General features: G+C 39.5%; 2 protein-coding genes across 5 annotated transcripts in view; one reads left to right on the top strand and one right to left on the bottom strand.

The window, feature by feature from the left end:
* Positions 1-20,074, top strand: part of PLS1 (plastin 1) — a 129,483-nt gene that overhangs the window by 59,621 nt on the left and 49,788 nt on the right. For 3 of the 4 annotated variants that reach the window (XM_027544308.1, XM_027544328.1, XM_027544337.1), the window contains exons 2-4: positions 10,704-10,809; positions 16,806-16,969; positions 18,801-18,930. In XM_027544308.1, coding sequence (XP_027400109.1) covers positions 10,740-10,809; positions 16,806-16,969; positions 18,801-18,930 — 364 coding nt within the window. In that variant the 5' untranslated portion in view covers positions 10,704-10,739. Of the gene's footprint in view, positions 1-3,827; positions 3,876-10,703; positions 10,810-16,805; positions 16,970-18,800; positions 18,931-20,074 lie in introns of all 4 variants that reach the window. The other variant, XM_027544317.1, reaches the window with a different exon arrangement.
* LOC113898139 (translation initiation factor IF-2-like) overlaps positions 9-20,074 on the bottom strand; it is a 72,958-nt gene continuing 52,892 nt past the window's right edge. The window contains exons 2-3 of the mRNA XM_027551023.1: positions 16,651-16,755; positions 9-1,844 (exon numbers count right to left, since the gene is read on the bottom strand). The gene's annotated coding sequence lies outside the window, so the exon portion shown is untranslated. The remainder of the gene's footprint in view (positions 1,845-16,650; positions 16,756-20,074) is intronic.

Raw genomic sequence — 20,074 nt, 5'->3', positions numbered from 1 at the left:
AACACATATTCAAGAATACAATAATGAATGTATTATTGTATCCATTGCCATCACAATAATGTATGTAGATAATACATAAGAGGCAAGGAAAAGACAGAGGTGCTCATATCTAAGGCAGGTGGGAAGGAGTTAAGGACATGTCGGGGGTGGTGAGTGGACTGTTGGTTGAGAGTTAGGGGCAGAAAGCATGTTAACTTGGTAGTGTGGGGAGTAATGAGATGGTTAAGACTTGGAAAAACTAAAGAGGGGGGAAGAGCCCCAACATTAAGATAGCAATAACAGTATTGTTATTTTTTTGTCTTGTTTGTTTTAGCAGGAGATTGGCAGGCGTCCCTTTGAGAGGTCACAAATGAGTCAACCTGGAGCCAAACCCCTTCATCCCAGGTGTTAATCCTGGCTTAACTCCTCATAATGGTGTCTAATTATGTTTTCTGGTGCAGGCACTTAGGAAGTTATTTTGCTTATTTGAGAAAAAGTTAATTCATAGTAACCATAGCTACTATTTTAAAAAATAGTTTGGGGGTTAAAAAATTCTAGCTGTTAGCAATCAAATTAATCACTTTTTAGGAATGTTTTTTACCTAACATGTCTGCCTCTTGTAGAATGAATGAGGAAGTTGAGCTCAGTTCTGTCAGACCAGAAGGATGCTCAGGGAAAATTTGAATTAGTGTACCCATTAAAAATTCTCTCTGTCCAAAGGGCTATCCTGGTTGGTATGTAGAGTAGGAGACTAATATTTAACAAACTCAGTGGTATCCAAATTCACACTTATATTAGTGAGTCGGTGGACTTTCCTGTTAACTAAAGAAAGTCTGATTTGAAAAACTGAACAAGTTGATACGGAACATGAATGTTTGCTTTTTACAGAATGAATGATGCAGTGAAATACAATCAAAAAAGGCAATTGCTGGAAATATTATAGACAGATGAAAATATTTTTCCAGATTTCCTTTACACTAGAAAGAAAACTCTTCAATTAATTTATATTTCTTTGCTGTTTACGTTTCACATAGGGATATATTCCAGTGACCCTGTGATCTTTCAACTGTAATGGAGAGTTGAATAGAGAATGTAACAGGCAAAGAGGAGGGCTGTGGTGGGAGCTAGGATCACAGTTGGTGAAGAAGGGAAGGAGAGGACACCAGTAGAAGGTACTGAAATGCCCTGGCACCTCTGATCCTAGTCACTTCTCTAGAGAGACACCATCAAGGCTTTTACCGTAAAAAAGTCAGGTAGGAAAGAAATATCACATTTCTTTATATTCTATTTTTTGGCCACATGACTTGGGGGTTCTTAGTTCCTGGACCAGGGATTGAACCGACACCATCGGCAGCAAGAGTGTGGAGTCCTGACTGCTGGACAGCCAAGGAATCCCCTCTTTATGTTCTTGAAAGCAACTTTATTTTGACTGTGATGCCTCATCCTGCCTGAGTCCCGTCAAGTCTTAGGCACCTGGAATCTGTCCATCAGCCTCTGTTGTCTCGGGATCTTAGAGACGGCAAAGGCTGGGAGGAAGTGCTTTCATCCTTGGTCCTTCATCCTCTGAGGGGGCCTGGGAAACATGCACCGGCTCAGCCCGTGGGTCCCTCCAGCAGAGGTTCTGTGGCACTTCGTCCCTTCTCTCTGCCTCCCCCGGGCCTCTTTGCTCACATCCACGGCTTCCCCTCCGTTTCCACCAGGATAATCTTTCCTCCTCTTCATCTTCTTCAGAGGTGGTCTTCTCCTGCCGCCCCATTCCCAGCACAACCAGCCTAAGTGAGCCCCGAGAAGGCTTGTGCTTCTGTCCAAAGACTGAAGGGACCGCAGGTTCCAATCTGCTTTTGCCTTCTGGACTGCCAGAACTCCTAAGACAAGATTTAGTTATTGGTTTTTGAACGGGGTGGGAGAATAAATACAAGTTATATTTCAATAAATTATTCTGCCCCAATATTATTAACTATTTTTATTGCTTATGATTAAAGTATTAAAGAGATTTTTTCCCCAAAAAACCTTGAGGGGCTTTGGGAAATTTTTCCCTTTTCAAAACACATTCTTTTGTTATCCTTATTATTTTTACTGAGTTTAAAAATTAAAGTAATGAATTATTTAAAACAGATGTTAAAAGTTTACCATAATTGTTTCGAATTTATCATTAAAAAAAAAAAGATCAGCTCTAGCCCGCAGATGTGCCCCTTACCTCCTTCTCCACATGCATGCGTGTGCCAAGTCGCTTCAGTCATGTCCGACTCTTTTTGACCCTATGGATCATAGCCCGCCAGGCTCCCCTGTCCTTGGGATTCTCCACACAAGAATACTGGAGTGGGATGCTGTGCTCTCCTCTGGGGAATCTTCCCAACCCAGGGATCGAATCCACATCTCTTAAGTCTCCTGCATTGGCAGGTGGGTTCTTTGCCACTAGCACTACCTGGGAAGCCCTTCTCCTTAGACAACCTGGGAAGCTCCTTTTCCATAGACAAACACTATTCTTAATTTGTTGTGTCTTTCCCGTGTGTTTTTAAGTCTTACTACATGTGTACGGTAGGATAAAGGACACGTAAAGTATTCTGTGTTTTATAATTTACAATAATTGGTATACTGTGTGTATCCTTTAGCACTTTGGTTTTTCGATTTACTATTTTTTTTAAGAAGCAGGTAGATGCAGTTCATTTATCCTACTGTTGTATAAATATTTTGTTGATTAAACAATCATGTATTTACCCATTATTCAACTAAAGAAAACAGGCAGATGCCCTTAAAATAAAAATACGGTTGGAATAATTTAACACCTTGAGGGTTTGTTAGTCACTCATACATAAGTGTCAATTGGTCCTCAACCCTTTCTTCAAAACTACGTGTGTGTGGGAACTACCTGTGATGCTGGCAGTGGGAGAACAGGGATAGGGACATTAATTGAACTGTATGTAGATTTGAGAGCTTAGGTTAAGAAGCTGATTTGTTTTTTAATCTTCTATTTTGCCTGCCTGCCTTGGGCAGGTTATCTAATCTCAGTAGTCTTCTAATTTACATTTTAAGGGAGGATGTTTGTTCCATCAGTAGAAGAATAGGTAAATGGTGAGGTTATTGTGTGAGGAGAACAGCATGGTTCCAGCCTCACTGAAAGTTCTAAGTATTTGCCATCAGCGTTTACAATACTAGAGAAGGGGGAGTGAGGGAAGAAGGGAATTTTGGAAGATGGACTAGGGGGAAGGCTGCGTGCCCTGAGTCAGTGGCTCCCTCAAGAATTCAGAATCTCAGGTGACCCGGACCTGGGACCGCAGTGAGAGGAGGGCAAGCAGAAGAGCTGGGAAGCCAGAAAGTACCAGTGAAGACAGCTTCGGTCCCTCACAGTTTGGGCCTTTGGGACTGGTAGAAAGGCATCAAAGTCTTGGTGGTCTCAGAGTTGTTTCTGATGCCTTTTTTTCTGAAACTGTCCAAAGAACTTTAGAACCTGCCAGCCATAAAGAGCTACTTAGGCTAATTTTGGTAAAGCTTTTAGAGGTTCAAGGAAGCTAGAAATTTGAGGGAGGAGAAAAGATCAGATCCAATTTCATCTAAATTAAGAAGTCCATTTTTAGAATATACTGTTAACTTTCCAAATTTATGTTTGGTTGTGTCAGGGTACACTTAAGAATTAAGACAGGGAAGAAAGGTTTTACTTGGTAAAAGAAGGTGTTATTTAAAATTATATGGGCTAAAAAAAGAAAAAAACAGGAGGAAAGAAGAGTTGCAATTACTGAAGATGTATAGGACCGACACATAAGATGTACCTGTCTAGAAAATCCAGCATAACCTTCCCTGTTGCTGGGTCTCTGACAGTGATCCTGGCTGTCTCTGGCTCCTTTTCATAGGACTGACTTTGGAAAGCTGTGCTGTTCTGAGCCATCTCAGGCATCCAGGTAGGTGAGCGTCAGTGCCAGGTGTCTGGGTACCGATTAGTGATGGGTGCTTCATTTCTAAAACTACAGAGTGAATTCTAGTGACTCTGTGTTTTGGTGTTTCAGGACTGACAAGTTATGTGCTTGATAAGTATGAGTTGACCTAGTTGGAAGTTTGTCCCCAAAACTTTACAAAGAATTTTACAGGGGCTGATTTCTTTTAAAATGCAAATTCTTATTTCACAGGTATATATGCTTCATATGTTACATAAATTATTGTATGATTATTGGACAGTTACATATTTATACATTTTATGGTTTGATATCAGATTGTATTGGGGAGACTTCAGAAGGTACTGGCCTAGAGGAAGGAATAAGACACAGTAGGGCTCTGCTACAGCTTGGTTCGGAGCCTCTGAGAGTTCTTCACGTTGGGACACTGAGAAAGTTATTGAATCCTCTGAACCATCCCTTTGTCAATTATAAAATGAGGACAGTACCTGCCTTATGGAGTCATGAGAAAGAGAATGGACACAAAGCATTTAAGAGAGTGCATTAATCATCTAACTATGGGACTAGTAAGAAAAATATTGGGCTACTAGCTATAGGGTCATTGGGGTTTTCTTCTAAAATGTTACCTACTACTTTGAAAATTTAATTCTCTTCCATAAAGTTTTAGGGCCTTTCCTGGTGGCTTAGACAGTAAAGAATTTGCTGGCAGTGTGGGAGACCTAGGTTAGATCCTTGGGTTGGGAAGATTCCCTGAGAAGGAAATGGCAACTCACTCCAGTATTCTTGCCTGGAGAATTCCATGGACAGAGGAGCCTGGTGGGCTACAGTCCATGGGGTCGCAAAATTTTAAGAGTCTGTGCTATCTTATTGTAGCAGAAACATTTTCCCATGGAAAAACATCATAGTAAGCAATTTATTTGGGATCATGTAGCTAGAACAGTTTTTTATACATCAAATTCAACAGCTGTATTTTCTCAGCCAACAGTGTGTTACTCCTGATAGGTTTATTGTGCAATATAAAAATGCTTGTTAAGATACACTATGTAGTGTCTTAGTTTTTTGCATTGTACTTGATTATCATAATTTTGCAAAAATCTAGAAAAATACTGATACTGTATGCATGAGTCTGCACTTATGAAAGAGGCGATATGTTTTCCATTACCATTCTACTGCTAAATCTTCATGCCTTTGTAGAAAGCTATAAATTATTTTGCTATTTTAATCATAGTATTTTGCCTCTAAGGAAATATGAGGCAAATATTACTTAAAATTGTAACATATAGTGTAAGAACTATATATAGTAATCTTATTGTCTGTCAGTATTCAATAATGTATACTTTCAAACCACTAGTATTTATTTTGTTTCCATTGTCTTTCCACAATTACTTCTTTTTTAAAAAAATATTTATTTCTGACTGTACTGGGTCTTAGTTATGGCATGAAAACTGTTGGTTGCAGCATGTGTGATCTAGTTCCCTGACCAGGCATCAAAACCGGGTCGCCTGCATTGGGAGTGTGGAGTTTTAGCCACTGGACCACCTGGGAAGTTCCCATCACAATCACTTCTCTTGTTTTTCAGTTATTTTTTATTTTGGCTGCCTTTAGTCTAAAAAAGTGACTAAAAATATGTAATGAAAAATAAGCTCCCTTTTTACTTGGCCTCCAATTCCCCATTTCCCCTAGAAAGGCAATCACTATTACCTTTCTTTGTATCCTTCTGGAAATGCTTTTATAAATATGCAACTGATATAGCTCCCCCTCCCCCAGCCATACTGAATTTTCTGCTCCTTGTTTTATTCTTTTAATAATATATCTTAAAGGGACTTCCTTGGTGGTCCAGTAGTTAAGACCCCATGTCCAATGGAGGGGGCGAAGATGCTATTCCCGATTAGGGAACTAAGATCTTGCATGTTGCGGCCAAAAAAAAAAAAAAAAACCAGAAGAAGAATATATTTTAAAGATTGTTCTGTATCTATTATATTTGCTTCATTTAAATACTAAAGGACTTGTGTAATGCATCTATTATATTTGCTTCATTTAAATACTAAAGGACTTGTGTAATGCTACAAACTTCTTTATACTTATAATAACATTTGGGTAAATTGCTTTTTCACTAATTTTATGTGCTGGTTCTGCTGGATTATGGGAGAATAAAAATATTTCATGTAATTAACAAGTGACATATATTTAAATAGGCTTGAGCAAAGAATGGAACCCCAGGTGTATTTATCATTTCATAGGCAAGGTCAACACAAGGACCGTTAATTTGCAGCATTTCTGTGGAGTGCAAATGCTAAAATTGGACCACTATTTTTAAAACTTGAGGCAAGGGATAGAAACCATTCTGAATATGGGAAAGGATATGCAGAATGACCAAACCACAGAAACTGGAAGCCAGCCACAGCAGAATTAGCATTTTGCAGACTGGGAGGTTATTCTTAAACGTTCTAAAAGGACTGTTTCATCTCTTTCACCACAAAATAAGTAAACATTCTAAAAGTGAGAATTCAATAAAATGTGAATATGTACTTACTGCTAACATGTAAGAAATTGCATTTACTGCCTTTTTCTTACTCTACAGAACTGAGCTCTTCAGGTTTTCTTAAAAAAGTGTAGAAAGAAATAGAGGGCAATGGTGTATGTATGTATTTAAAAACTAAACAATTTTATTACATATTTAGTTAGAATCAGGCCCCAGAGTAACTGTAAGACATAGAAATCTGTCATTTTGCAACCTACTGAATGGGAGAACAGATTTCCAAATGATAGGACTGATAAGGGGTTAATATCCAACATATATAAACAGTTCATATAACTCAAGATCAAAAAAACAAACAGCCCAATTAAAAAATGAAGATAAGAACTGAATAGACATTTTTCCAAAGAGGAATTACAGGTGGTCACAGCCACATGAAAAGATGCTCAACATCACTGATCATCAGGGAAATGAAAATCAAAACCAAATGAGATATCACCTCACACCTGTCAGAATGGCTATCATCAAAATGACCGCAAATAACAAATGTTGAAGAGAATGTGGAGAAAAGAGAACCCTTGTACACTGTTGGTGAGAATGTAAATAGTGAAAGTGAAAGTGTTAGTCACTCAGTTACGTTGACTCTGGGACTCCATGGACTGTAGCCAGGCTCCTCTGTCCATGGGATTCTCCAGGCAAGAATACTGGAGTGGGTAGCCATCCCTTTCTCCAGGGAATCTTCCTGACCCAGGGATCAAACCTGGATCTTCCACACTGTGGGCAGATTCTTTACCATCTGAGCCACCAGGGAAGCCCACCATGGACAACAGTAGGGAGGTTTCTCAAAAAACTAAATATAGAACTACCACGCTGCTACTGCTAAGTCGCTTCAGTCATGTCTGACTCTGTGCGACCCCATAGACGGCAGCCCACTAGGCTCCCCCATCCCTGGGATTCTCCAGGCAAGAACACTGGAGCGGGTTGCCATTTCCTTCTCCAAGAACTACCATAAAACCCCAAAATTCCACTCCTGAGTATATAACCAAACCCCCCCCAAAACGCTTTCCGAAAGATACTTATACCTCGATGTTCCTAACAGTTTTATTTGCAGTAGCCAAGATATGGAAGCAACCTAACTGTCCATCAGTAGATGAATGGCTAAAGAAGATGTACATACACACACACACACACACAATGGAATACTGCTCAGCTGTAAAAGAGAATGAAGTTTTGCCATATGCAGCAACCTGCATGGACTTGGAAGGCATTATGCTAAGTGAAATAAGTCAGAGAAAGACAAATACTGCATGATATCACATACACGTGGGATCTAAAAAAACACAATAAACTAGTGAATATAACAACAACAAAAAAGAAGTGGACTCCCAGATTTAGAGAACAAACCAGTGGTTACCAGTGGGGAAAGAGAAGGGCAAGGGGCAACACAGGGATAGGGGATTAAAAGGTATAAACTATTAGGTGTAGAGTAAGTGACAAGGATTTATTGTACAGCACAGGAAATATAGCCAATATTTTATAATAACTATAATAGAGTATAACCTTTAAAAATTGTGAATCACTATATTGTATACCAACTGTACTTTAACAAAAATAATGTCTTTTGAAAGAATAACAAAAATCCTAAACAACTTGGTTTACAGATCATGAATGACAAATATACTGTACTCTTTAGAAGGATTCACATAATTTAATATGATTTTTAAGTAATCAGTGAAATGGCACCCCACTCCAGTACTCTTGCCTGGAAAATCCCATGGATGGAGGAGCCTGGTAGGCTGCAGTCCATGGGGTCGCTATGAGTCGGACACGACTGAATGACTTCACTTTCACTTTTCACTTTCATGCACTGGAGGAGGAAATGGCAACCCACTCCAGTGTTCTTGCCTGGAGAATCCCAGGGACGGCAGGGCCTGGTGGGCTGCCGTCTGTGGGGTCGCACAGAGTCGGATATGACTGAAGTGACTTAGCAGCAGCAGCAGCAGTGAAAATTTTAATTCAATTATTTCAAAAAATTATATGCTTCCCCCCAAATCAGAGATGTTCAGGGATGATGTTGAACCTCTTATATAAATATGTGTATAAAAATTTTTTTTCCTACTTAGCTTCAGTACTTATTTAGTTCATTTTCACTTTCTGAAATACACATTAAAGTAATGAGGTGTGTATAAGAGGTATACATAATTTGTACTCACCTTTAGCTTTATATTGAATAGTCAAACCACGAAGTCACTTTAAAAATAGGAGTTGCCATTTCTCCAAAGAAGACATACAGATGGCTAACAAACACATGAAAAGATGCTCAACATCACTCATTATCAGAGAAATGCAAATCAAAACCACTATGAGGTACCATTTCACACCAGCCAGAATGGCTGCAATCCAAAAATCTACAAGCAATAAATGCTGGAGAGGGTGTGGAGAAAAGGGAACCCTCTTACACTGTTGGTGGGAATGCAAACTAGTACAGCCACTATGGAGAACAGTGTGGAGATTCCTTAAAAAACTGGAAATAGAACTGCCTTATGATCCAGCAATCCCACTGCTGGGCATACACACTGAGGAAACCAGAAGGGAAAAAGACACGTGTACCCCAATGTTCATCGCAGCACTGTTTATAATAGCCAGGACATGGAAGCAGCCTAGATGTCCATCAGCATACAAATGGATAAGAAAGCAGTGGTACATATACACAATGGAGTATTACTCAGCCATTAAAAAGAATACATTTGAATCAGTTCTAATGAGGTGGATGAAACTGGAGCCTATTATACAGAGGGAAGTAAGCCAGAAAGAAAAACACCAATACAGTATACTAACACATATATATGGAATTTAGAAAGATGGTAACAATAACCCTGTATACGAGACAGCAAAAGAGACACTGATGTATAGAACAGTCTTTTGGACTCTATGGCAGAGGGAGAGGGTGGGATGATTTGGGAGAACGGCATTGAAACATGTATAATATCATATATGAAACAAGTCGCCAGTCCAGGTTCTATGCACGATACTGGATGCTTGGGGCTGGTGCACTGGCACGACCCAGAGGGATGGTATGGGGAGGAAGGAGGGAGGAGGGTTCAGGATGGGGAACACAGGTATACCTGTGGTGGATTCATTTCAATATTTGTCAAAACCAACACAATATTGTAAAGTTTAAAAATAAAATAAAATTAATCCTGCTATCTGAAAAAAAAAAAAATAGGAGTTGCCTTGTTACATATCAGAAGTATTAAAAATGTAAGTAATTCTTGGGAATTCTCTGGCAGTCCAGTGGTTAGGACTTGGCGCTTTCACTGCTGTGGCCTGAGTTCAGTCCCTGGTTCGGAAAATCAGATCACTGCAAGCTATGAGGTGTGGCCTCCCTCCAAAAGTCAATAATTCCTCCTTGAGATATTTATTTATAGCAATAAACATGGCTATGTACAGAGATTTATCTGTAAGGCTGTTCATTGTAGCATTCATTTACAATGCAAAATTGGAAGCAGTGCAAACACTGTGAAACAAGGGATTTACCAAATAAGTTATTATGTGGCCACTAAAAATTATGTTGATACATATAATATATTAGCACAAAAAATTATACTCACATTTCACGCCCCCATAAAGGTACAGGTGCATTTGAAAAGCAGACCAGAAAGATGTAGATGACAAAAAGTACTAGTTGATATTTCTGGAGAGTAGGATTGTGGATAAGTTACATTTCTGATTTGGGCATTTGTTACCAATTATTTTCTACAATGACTATTATATACCTGCTTTTCTTACAATCCAGTTTTACATCAGTCTTCTTTTTTTTGGTTTTAGTTTGTTTATCCTGCTTGGAATAAGAAAGGCCCCACTAATCTGGGAAAGACCTCGCTCAAGGAAAGGGAGAGGAGGTGGCTGTGGCTGTGGTTGAATAATGTAAAGTTGAACATTTGAGCCACAAGCTCCATCCCGAAATCATCAGCCTCTCACTTACATGATTCACGTCCTAAAATTTTACTTTTCGACCACATCCTGAGTATTTTTAAATGCTATACTTTTCTCAACTTGAAATGCTTATTTTTCTGAAACAGTGAAGTCAAATAGAAAGGAAAATTATACAAGCCATTGAGAAATGCCTTTGCTTTGGATAAGCACAGGGTGTGAAAAAACCAGTGTTTCTTCCCTGTTATTGTCTGCCTGACCTATGTTGGGAAAGAGTGTTACCAGGGAATCTATTCCTACTTGTTCCTTGTCAGCCTTACCTCTCAGGTGGTTTCTCCCAGATGCTTTACTGCCTGTGTCCTCTGTTCTTGTTTAGATAAATGTTTGCAAAGGGCTCATGTTCTTTTTTCTCACGTTGCTTTTTCCAGATATAAAGACCTGAAGGTAGTCTTTCCTATTCAGAGATGGAGAACAGTACCACCACCATTTCTCGGGAGGAGCTGGAGGAACTACAAGAAGCCTTTAATAAAATAGGTATGCTTGAGAAAAACTAAATGCACAGTTACTATTCTGCTGGATACCAGCCTTCCAGGAATGGAACAATGCCTTCCATTGCTTCTACTGTTCTCTAACCCCCAGATGTATTCCTTTTTCTTTTGTATCCCATCTGGGTTTCACTGGATTCTTTTCTTTCTTTCTAAAAGATAAACTAAGACTGGCTTGAATTTCTGGGAGAATTGGACTTTGAATTCTCTGATCATTTCTTTGCAGAGAATACTCCAGGTTAATGAATGACAGTGTAACTGAATATGCTTAATGTGATCTCATTACAGAGAAAAAAATATGGAAACACTTCCTTGTGTGTAAACTGAACTCTGGCCTCCGTGTGTTTGTCATGAACAATGACATGTTCTGACTTCATGCAGAGTATTTTAAAACCTCGATATGATTTTTAAAGACCATATGTCTTATTTTCCTCTTCACTTGTGCATAATGTTTTTTAAAAGTATTGTTTTTAAAGGCTGCATGCCTTATACTTCTTCTTTCACTTTTATTTATTTATTTCTTCTTCTTTCACTTTAAAAGCCATCCAGTGTTTTGTCTCTATGTCATTTTGACAGCTAGGTCTTTTTCTTCCAAAAAACTCCCCCATCCTCTGATGGATCGTGATTCTCCTGCATTTTACTCGTAGGAGAACTGTGTTGATACCGTCTTTTCCTCTACTCTGCAAGTGGTGAAAGATGAGCACAGGAAATAATAGACATAGAAACAGAGACAGCCCCAATGTTGTTCCTGCCTCAGGGGGCTCCTGCCTTGGTGCGTTGGAGCACCCCATGAAAAACAGAGTCAGACCAGGGAGGATGGGGTGGTCACAGTTGGTCTTGGGCCTCGATTTCTCTTAAACTTAGTGAATAATGTCTAAAATTAATGTATGAAATGTAGTGCGGAAGTTTTAGAAACTAAGATAAAGAAAGGAAGACTTAACTTAAAACAAAAAACAAACAAAAAAAACCCAAGGCTCCCTTTCTCAAAAAAAAAAGCAAAAGTAATGCTTTCAGGAAGCTTATGACTTACAAAACATTGCTATGAAATAAAGTGAACTCTGCACATCTGTGGGCCTTTCCACTTCTCCTTGCTTAGCTGTTTTGAGAGTAACTCAGACCTTGAGAATACAATCCACCTGGTGGCCGCCTTTGGCTCATAATGAATTCCTTAACCTTGGTCTTTATTTTAATGGGCTTCCCTGGTGTCTCAGACAGTAATGCGTCTGCCTGCAATGTGGAAGACCTGGGTTCAATCCCTGGGTTGGGAAGACCCCCTAGAGAAAAAAATGGCAACCCACTGCAGTATTCTTGCCTGGAAAATTCCATGGACTGAGGAGCCTGGTAGGCTACAGTCCATGAGGTCGCAAAGAGTCGGACACAACTGAGCGACTTCACTTTCACTTTCTTTACTTTGGCAGTGCTAGAGCACTGCATGACTATGATGTGGTTTCTAAAACGTTACTGTTAAAAATACATTTTGGGCTTCCCTGGTGGAGCAGTAGTTAGGAATCCGCCTGGCAATGTAAGAGACACGGGTCTGATCCCTGATCCAGGAAGATTTTATATACCGCAGATCAGCTAAGCCCGGGTACCGCAACTATTGAGCCTGTGCTCTAGAGCCTGGGAGCCACAACTCCTGAGCCCGTGTGCCACAAGGGCTGAAGCTCACGCAGCCTAGAGCCCGTTCTCTGCAATTAGAGTGTAGGTCCCGCTTACTGCGACTAGAAAAAAAGTCCCAGCAGCAATGAAGACCCATCACAACCAAAAATAAAATAAATCAGTAAAATTAAAAAAAAAATTATGGAACATTGTATGCAGTGCACAGAGTCATTTCAAGAAAGAAAAAGTGGGAGCAATGTTGGAATATTCTGCTAATTCGGAGCACTGAAAGAAAGGAAGTAGTGAAAACATAGCTCCAGAACTTCCCCGGTGGTCCAGTGGTTAGGACTCTGTGCTTCCACTCCAGGGGGCCTACGTTCCTTCCTTGGTCAGGGAACTAAGATCCTGCATGGTCTGTAGCACAGCCAAAAAACAAAACAAACCCTGCCCCCTCCCCTTATCTCCTAGTTTGGTTGTTTTTGTTATTTTATAGGAGCAGTTTGGCAGCTTGAGTAAAAATGCTACCTTGGTCCTAGTAAAATAAATTAGTAGTCTGTTTTCTTTCACACACCAGCTTTAATCTTTATAACTCATGGATGTATAATCTTGCAATATTTATTTAATGGTATTTTGGATGAATCATTGATGAAACAATTCTGACAGCAAGGCAATTTGCTGTGTGTGAGGGAAGTGCTAACACTAGCAGAATATATACTTCCTTACTTTATTTACAAGATAAATTGCTACTCATGAACTCTGTAACCCTCTACTAATTGGTCCCAAACAGCTTTTCTCAGAGACGGAGAAAGATGCCCATCTAACCTTGCTAGATGGGATATTTTTTGGTCTCTAGGGAAAAGTAAGACGTTAAAATATTTGTCCTGTTTTTCTGCAATTGTGGTAAAATACACACAAAATTTACTATTTTAACCATGTTTTCAAATGTACAGTTTGTCGACTAAAAAAAATGGCACAATGTGAAAGTTGCAAGTTAAGTTTTACTTGGGGAAAAATGAGGATTGCAGCCTGAGAGACAGCACCACAGGTGGCTCTGAGAAACTGCTCCAAAGAGGCAGTGGGGGAGGTCAATATATGCGATTTTGATGAAGGGAGAGTTCCTTTAATCAAGCAGTTATCTTTACAAAAGATTTTCTGCTAGTCACGAGAAGCTGATGTTACCATGAAAGAATTTAGTGCTTTTCTAAATGTGAAGAGGTGCGAGGATTGCACTTATAAAATCAGTTTCTGAAAATATCTAACTGTTAGGAAGACCTGTGCCACAAGTTTCCTTGGAGCAGCTGCTGAGTCGCTTCAGTCGTGTCCGACTCTGTGCGACCCCATAGACGGCAGCCCACCAGGCTCCTCCGTCCCTGGGACTCTCCAGGCAAGAACACTGGAGTGGGTGGCCATTTCCTTCTCCAATTCCCTGGAGCAGAGAGTGCCTTATTTCTGCTGTCCATCCTGAACTCCCTTCAGGGTGTGTGGAGACAGGATTCACTCCCCCGTTTAGGCAGATGGCAAATGACCTTGGCAAGCACCAGTGTAGTAGACAAGTTTATGGGCATTAAGTATATTCACCTTGTTACTCAACCTTCACCACCATCTATTTCTAGAACCTTTTCATTTTCCCAAACTGAAACTGTACTGTTAAAAACTAACTCCTCAACAGTCCACCTTTCCCCAACCCCTGTCCTCTGGGACTACCGCCATTCTACTTTCTGTTTGTATGAGTTTGGTTACACTGGGTAACGTATATAAGTAGAATCATATAATATTTGTTTTTCTGTGACTGGCTTATTTCATGTAGCATGATGTCTTCAAGGTTCATCTGTGTTGTAGCATGTGTCAGAATTGCCTTACTTTTTAAGACTGAATAACATTTCATTGTTTCTACTAAGTTTTGTTTATCCATTCATCTGTTGACAGGCTTCTGAGTTGTTTCTACCTTTTGGCTATTATGAGTAATGTTGCCATGAACATGGGTATTTCAAATATCTGTTCAAGTCTCTCTCCTCAGTTATTTTTGGCATATACTCAGAAGTGAAATTGCTGAATCATTGACTTTTGTTTAATTTTTTGAGGCACTACCAAATAGTTTTCAATTGTGGTTGTACCATTTTGCATTCCTACCAGCAATGCACAAGGGTTTCAATTTCTTCAAATTATGCCAATGATTATTACTTTCTGTTTTTCTGTGTTTGTTTTTACAATAGCTATTCTCATGAATATAAAATATTTCATTGTGGTTTTGATTTGCATTTCCCTAATGATTAGTGATATTGAACATCTTTTCATGTGCTTATTGGCTGTTTGTATGTCTTCTTTGGAGAAATGTCTATTCACGTCCTTTGCCCATTTTAAAATCAGGTTGTTCATTGTTTTGTTGCAGATTTGTAGGAAAGTCTTGTTTCTTTATAAACTGTGATTTTATGGCTATTTAACCTAAGCCTTGATTACCTCATCTTTAAAATTAGAATATTATTATTAACTACCTCAAAGTTGTATGGATTTCATTAGACAAGTTCTTTTTTTAAAAAAAGATTATTCTTTATTTTTGGTTGTGCTGTGTCTTTGTTGCTGCATGAGCTCTTCTCTGGTTGTGGTGACTGGGGGCTACTCTCTCGTTGCAGTGGCTTCTCTCGTTGCAGAGCACGGGCTCTAGAGCATAGGCTCAGAAGTTGTGCACAGGCTTAGTTGCTCTGCAGCTCCGGGAAGTGGGATCTTCCCGGATCAGGGATTGAACCTGTGTCTCCTGCATTGGCAGGTGGATTCTTTACTACTGAACCACCAGGGAAGCCCTCAAGTTCTTAACAAACCACTTGACCCAGAATATGTGCTCATTAAGTGGTATCTATTATTTCTTGTTACATCATACCCAAACCACAGAGGTTGTAGGGAAGGAGCTGGCATTTAAGCACACAGATGTGTCCATCTTCAGAGCCCAACTCTTAATGTTAGTTTAGTGTGATGGTTAGCACATAACTTTTTCATGATCTTGTTTAAATACTCCTCGCCACAGTGCTGTTAGGCACTGAGTCTGCCTCGTCTATTTGTCTATTTCAGAATTATAGGAAGCAATTCTGAACTGGTGATGTACTAAGTAATGAGATTTTACTCTAAATTCAAAGAAAGCAATTATTGCAATATCATGCAATTTAGCTTCCTTTGGAGATCACAGCACTGTTTTGGTTCTTGGTAGATTCTAGTTTAAATTTCCACCATTCTGAACAGTATTAATTCTAAAACTTGTGTTTGAGAGTTTAAAAGAAATTTCTGTCTTATCATTCATTCAGTTAATAGTGATGACAGCTCTTTTACTGAGAGGAAAAAGAGACATAGGAAGCAAAGTAACTACTACCAGATGAGTGAAGAGAGCCAGTACAAGGTGGATCCAGGCAACTAACCAATCAATCCTAAGCCCTGTTGCCAACTCTGGCCACAAGTGTTTAATGTTGCCTTTCTTCTGTGTCAAGAACTGATAATCCAGTCTCTCGGGAAAACCCAGGGAAGGTTATATCAGTGATGACATGAAAACGCCCAGAAACCTATTTCCATAAATCCAAATGTAGGTGTGAAATTATTTCTTGAACACTTAATCTCAAAATGACATCAAACATGATTCAGCCTACATAATGATATCATAAATACATAATGAGGAAGCAATGAATTATTGACAAGTGAAACAGAACTGCCACCAAGTGAAATGTTGAACAAAAGTGCCTTATGTGTATTTTACATGATGCACGAATTTTGTATGGAAGGTGGGGCCCGCAGATCCATTTGGTTAAGTTCCAGGAAGAAGTCAAAGTCTGGGTGGGTGTTCCTCTATGACTGTTGCTGCTGTATTTCCCTTAGATATCTGAGACCTCCCCATGCTTAATTCTTTGTAACTTAGAGATGTGCCACACTTGAGGTTTTCAGCTGTCAGTGCAGTGTTCTTATTACACACTTAAAATATATATGCTAGCCCTGAGTCTATGGGTGGGGGGTGAAGTTCATTAAGAGTATGCCTACAGTGCGGGAGACTGGAGTTCGATCCCTGGGTTGAGAATACCCCCTAGAAGGGAATGGCTACCCACTCCAGTAATCTTGCCTGGGAAATCCCATGGACAGAGGAGACTGGCAGGCTACAGTCCATGGGTTCGCAAAGAGTACTACACGACTGAGAGACTAACACTTTCACTTTCAAAGTTCATGAAATATGAGTTTTTTGATAAAGCATTTAGCTTACCTTGTACAATTTAGATGCAGGAGAAAAGGTTATTGCCACTTACGAAACAAAGCTGGAAGGCTCTGCCTGCCCGTGAATCTCCCAAGCAGCCTCCTGAGTGCACATCTGCAACAAAGTACGAGTGAGATCTGATCATTCATAATTTATCTTTTTAGATATTGACAATAGTGGGTATGTCAGTGACTATGAACTCCAGGACCTGTTTAAGGAAGCAAGCCTTCCTCTGCCTGGCTACAAGGTGCGTGAGATTGTGGAGAAAATTCTAGCAGTTGCTGACAACAACAAAGATAGCAGAATCAGCTTCGAAGAGTTTGTATCGGTAAGTAATCTAAATCCTCTCCTTGGCTACTGGTGGGTTTGCTTCGAGCAGAATTTTAGTAATGTCATTACTTTCTTTGGTTAAATCTGGCTTCAGAAACCAGAAAAAACACTGCTTTTAAAGGATGATGATGGTAACAATAACAGCAATTTCCACAAATAATTCATAAAACAAAGGAAAAGTTACTCTTAAATTGTTGGATTTGAAGTCAGGTTTAGATAATAATCATTTATCCTGTATTAAAACTATAGTTGAGTTTAAATGGTTATTGGCTGTCTCTGTAAGCAAAGTATTTTCATACCTTAGTACTTGGTCTTGAGAAGTGAAATATTTTTGTAATTGAAATAGCTAAGATTTGGAGGATATAGCTCCTAGAAACTGGTCGTTTTCTTGTGATAAGTTATATATGTTCAGTTTCTGTAAATGCCACCCGGTGAATTTTGATACCAGCTTTGGGTTCATCATTAAACTCCCTGGAGACTCAGGGAACTGAACAAGATACAAAATAATATATGACTCCACCAATAAAAGAAAAATAGAACTAAATACTGAGTATCATGTATTTTAAACCTCTCAGGCTGAGAGAGATGACTAAGTTGCCGTTGCCAGCTGGCAGTTGAGCAAGGGCTGTCACTACCTTCTATCAACAGCACCATGACTGTGCTTTTTGTACAAAAATTAATGAAATAGTTTATTTACTAATATAAGTGAACAGATGTTTAGGAAATAGTAATGGTCTGCTTTTATATTCTTTATTCGTTGAGCTCCTTTCATACCAGGAACTCTGGTATTATGAGTAATGTGATGAACAAAAAGAGATGTAGCCCCAGCTTTCATGAAGTTTGTAGGTGGAGGGGAAGACAGAATCTCACAGAGAGGTAAAAGATGACTGATACATGCTCTGACAGAGCGAGACAGGTCGCTTGAAAGTTTGTGTAGGAGGAATTGAACTTGGTGGGGAGATGAGAGAATGCACAGAGATTCAGTGAAATGGAACTGTCTCCAATGCTGTGAAGACAGAATTGCCGTCTGAAGGAAGATGTTAAACAGATAAAAGGAGTGGGTGGGGAAAATAAGTAACTGCAAGACGGGCTGAGGTGATGGCATGTGTAGAGCCTCTGTGGCTTTAGGGATAGTAGATGTTCTCAAGCACTTGGGGAAAAAAGCATCAGTGTGGCTGGAGCTGAGATATTGAGGGCTAGGAATGTGTTTAGACAAGTGAGTCAGGGTCAGATAATCAGGCCCTTGTAGAATTTTTTGTTTTTATCTAAGAGCAAAAGGAAGCCGTTGATGTGGGAGGAATAGAGTATGAACTGACATGATCAGATATGCATTGTTTAAAACTCACTCTGGCTGTTGCATGGAGAACTGATTGAATTCAGTCTAGCCGGGCTCCAGAGTCGCCAGTGACAGGACCTGGCAGAGGGCACTTGTTGAAGCCTGTGTAATTTCCTACAAACGCTGACTCCTTGACTTTAACATATACATTGAAGCTGTTCAGATTGGAAAATATCTTCATTAAGACATTTAAAAATCTTTATCATGTACTTAGTTATCCTTTAGTTGTTAGTACAAGAGATCACAGCAAGTCTAGATGAACAATTTCAATGTGTACAATTTGAGCTTAATTATAGGTTGTGGTGCAAACCTTTTTCCATTTCATGTTTTTATAAAATGACATGAGGATTATCTGCCTACACAAGCAATAAATGCAAGAACAACTGATTTGTATTTATTTTTATGTCATTCCAAATAAATAACTATCTTTTACACAGCAAGGATTTTAATGGCTATCTAATCGAGGGTCAATTTTACTTCTCTCCCGTTCCAGCTAATGCAAGAGTTAAAAAGCAAAGACATCAGCAAAACATTCAGAAAAATAATTAACAAGAGGGAAGGGATTACTGCTATTGGAGGAACTTCATCCATTTCCAGTGAGGGCACACAGCATTCTTATTCAGGTAACCAACCACCTGCTCCAAATTTAATCTTTCAGTCACTGGTTCATTCAACAAGTCCTGTATTTCACAGGATCTAAGATGCCATTTATTGTAATTTACACTGTTGTTTTATATGCCATTGTTTTATAAGCCATTGTTTTATAATGAGACTAAATTATAATGTGCCATTAGATTTGAAATGTATCATAATTTCAGAAGTGTCAGAATGAAAAATCCTGGAATTATTTAAGATAGATAATAGTAAGTGAATGTTTACTGTGTGTTAGAAACAGTGAACAAGAGATTAGAAACAGCAAAATAGGAGTTTATATTTTCAGCATTGAATGTGTTTAATCATGACCTTGGGGTGGATTTTTCGTCCTGACTGGTGACATGAGTTTAGTTTGTTGCTGCTGCTGCTGCTAAGTCACTTCAGTCGTGTCCGACTCTGTGCGACCCCATAGACGGAAGCCCACCAGGCTTCCCCGTCCCTGGGATTCTCCAGGCAAGAACACTGGAGTGGGTTGCCATTTCCTTCTCCAATGCATGAAAGGGAAAAGTGAAAGGGAAGTCGCTCAGTCATGTCTGACTCTTAGCAACCCCATGGACTGCAGCCCACCAGGCTCCTCCGTCCATGGGATTTTCCAGGCAAGAGTACTGGAGTGGCGTGCCATTGCCTTCTCCGGAGTTTAGTTTAGACCTATAATTTTAGGGATGGTGGAGAGGTTTATTGGAAGGACTCCCCATTTGGGAGGAGCTGAGATTCCCAATTCATCTTTTATCAGACAACCCAGTAACTAGTAGAGCACAGCACCTGGTTTGCTTGATCCGATAGAATCACTGGACCGTTGCCCAGTGGGAGATCCCGAGTCATATGGACTCCGAAGAGGAGACAGCTTGCCCCATGCTAAGGCTGCTTCTCAGGATCAAGATGCCTAAAATCCTTTGGCCAAGTTCTTTTTGTTCATGTTGACATAATTAGAACTATACTCTTGGAATTTTTGATAAAAACTCACTTTAACTTTTCCCTCTTTCTTTCTTTGAGGTCTGAATCTGTTAATTCTCCTCTTGATTCTCTTGTTTTTTAAATGGATTTTCCTCTAATAATACACTCACACTTCTACTCACCGTATATATTTTCCTAACTTTTTCCCACCAGGGAAGT

The sequence above is a fragment of the Bos indicus x Bos taurus genome, chromosome 1, assembly GCF_003369695.1.
Source record: "Bos indicus x Bos taurus breed Angus x Brahman F1 hybrid chromosome 1, Bos_hybrid_MaternalHap_v2.0, whole genome shotgun sequence".
Lineage (NCBI taxonomy): Eukaryota > Metazoa > Chordata > Mammalia > Artiodactyla > Bovidae > Bos > Bos indicus x Bos taurus.
Note: the sequence above shows the minus strand (reverse complement) of the source record. Positions and strands in the feature narration are given on the sequence as shown.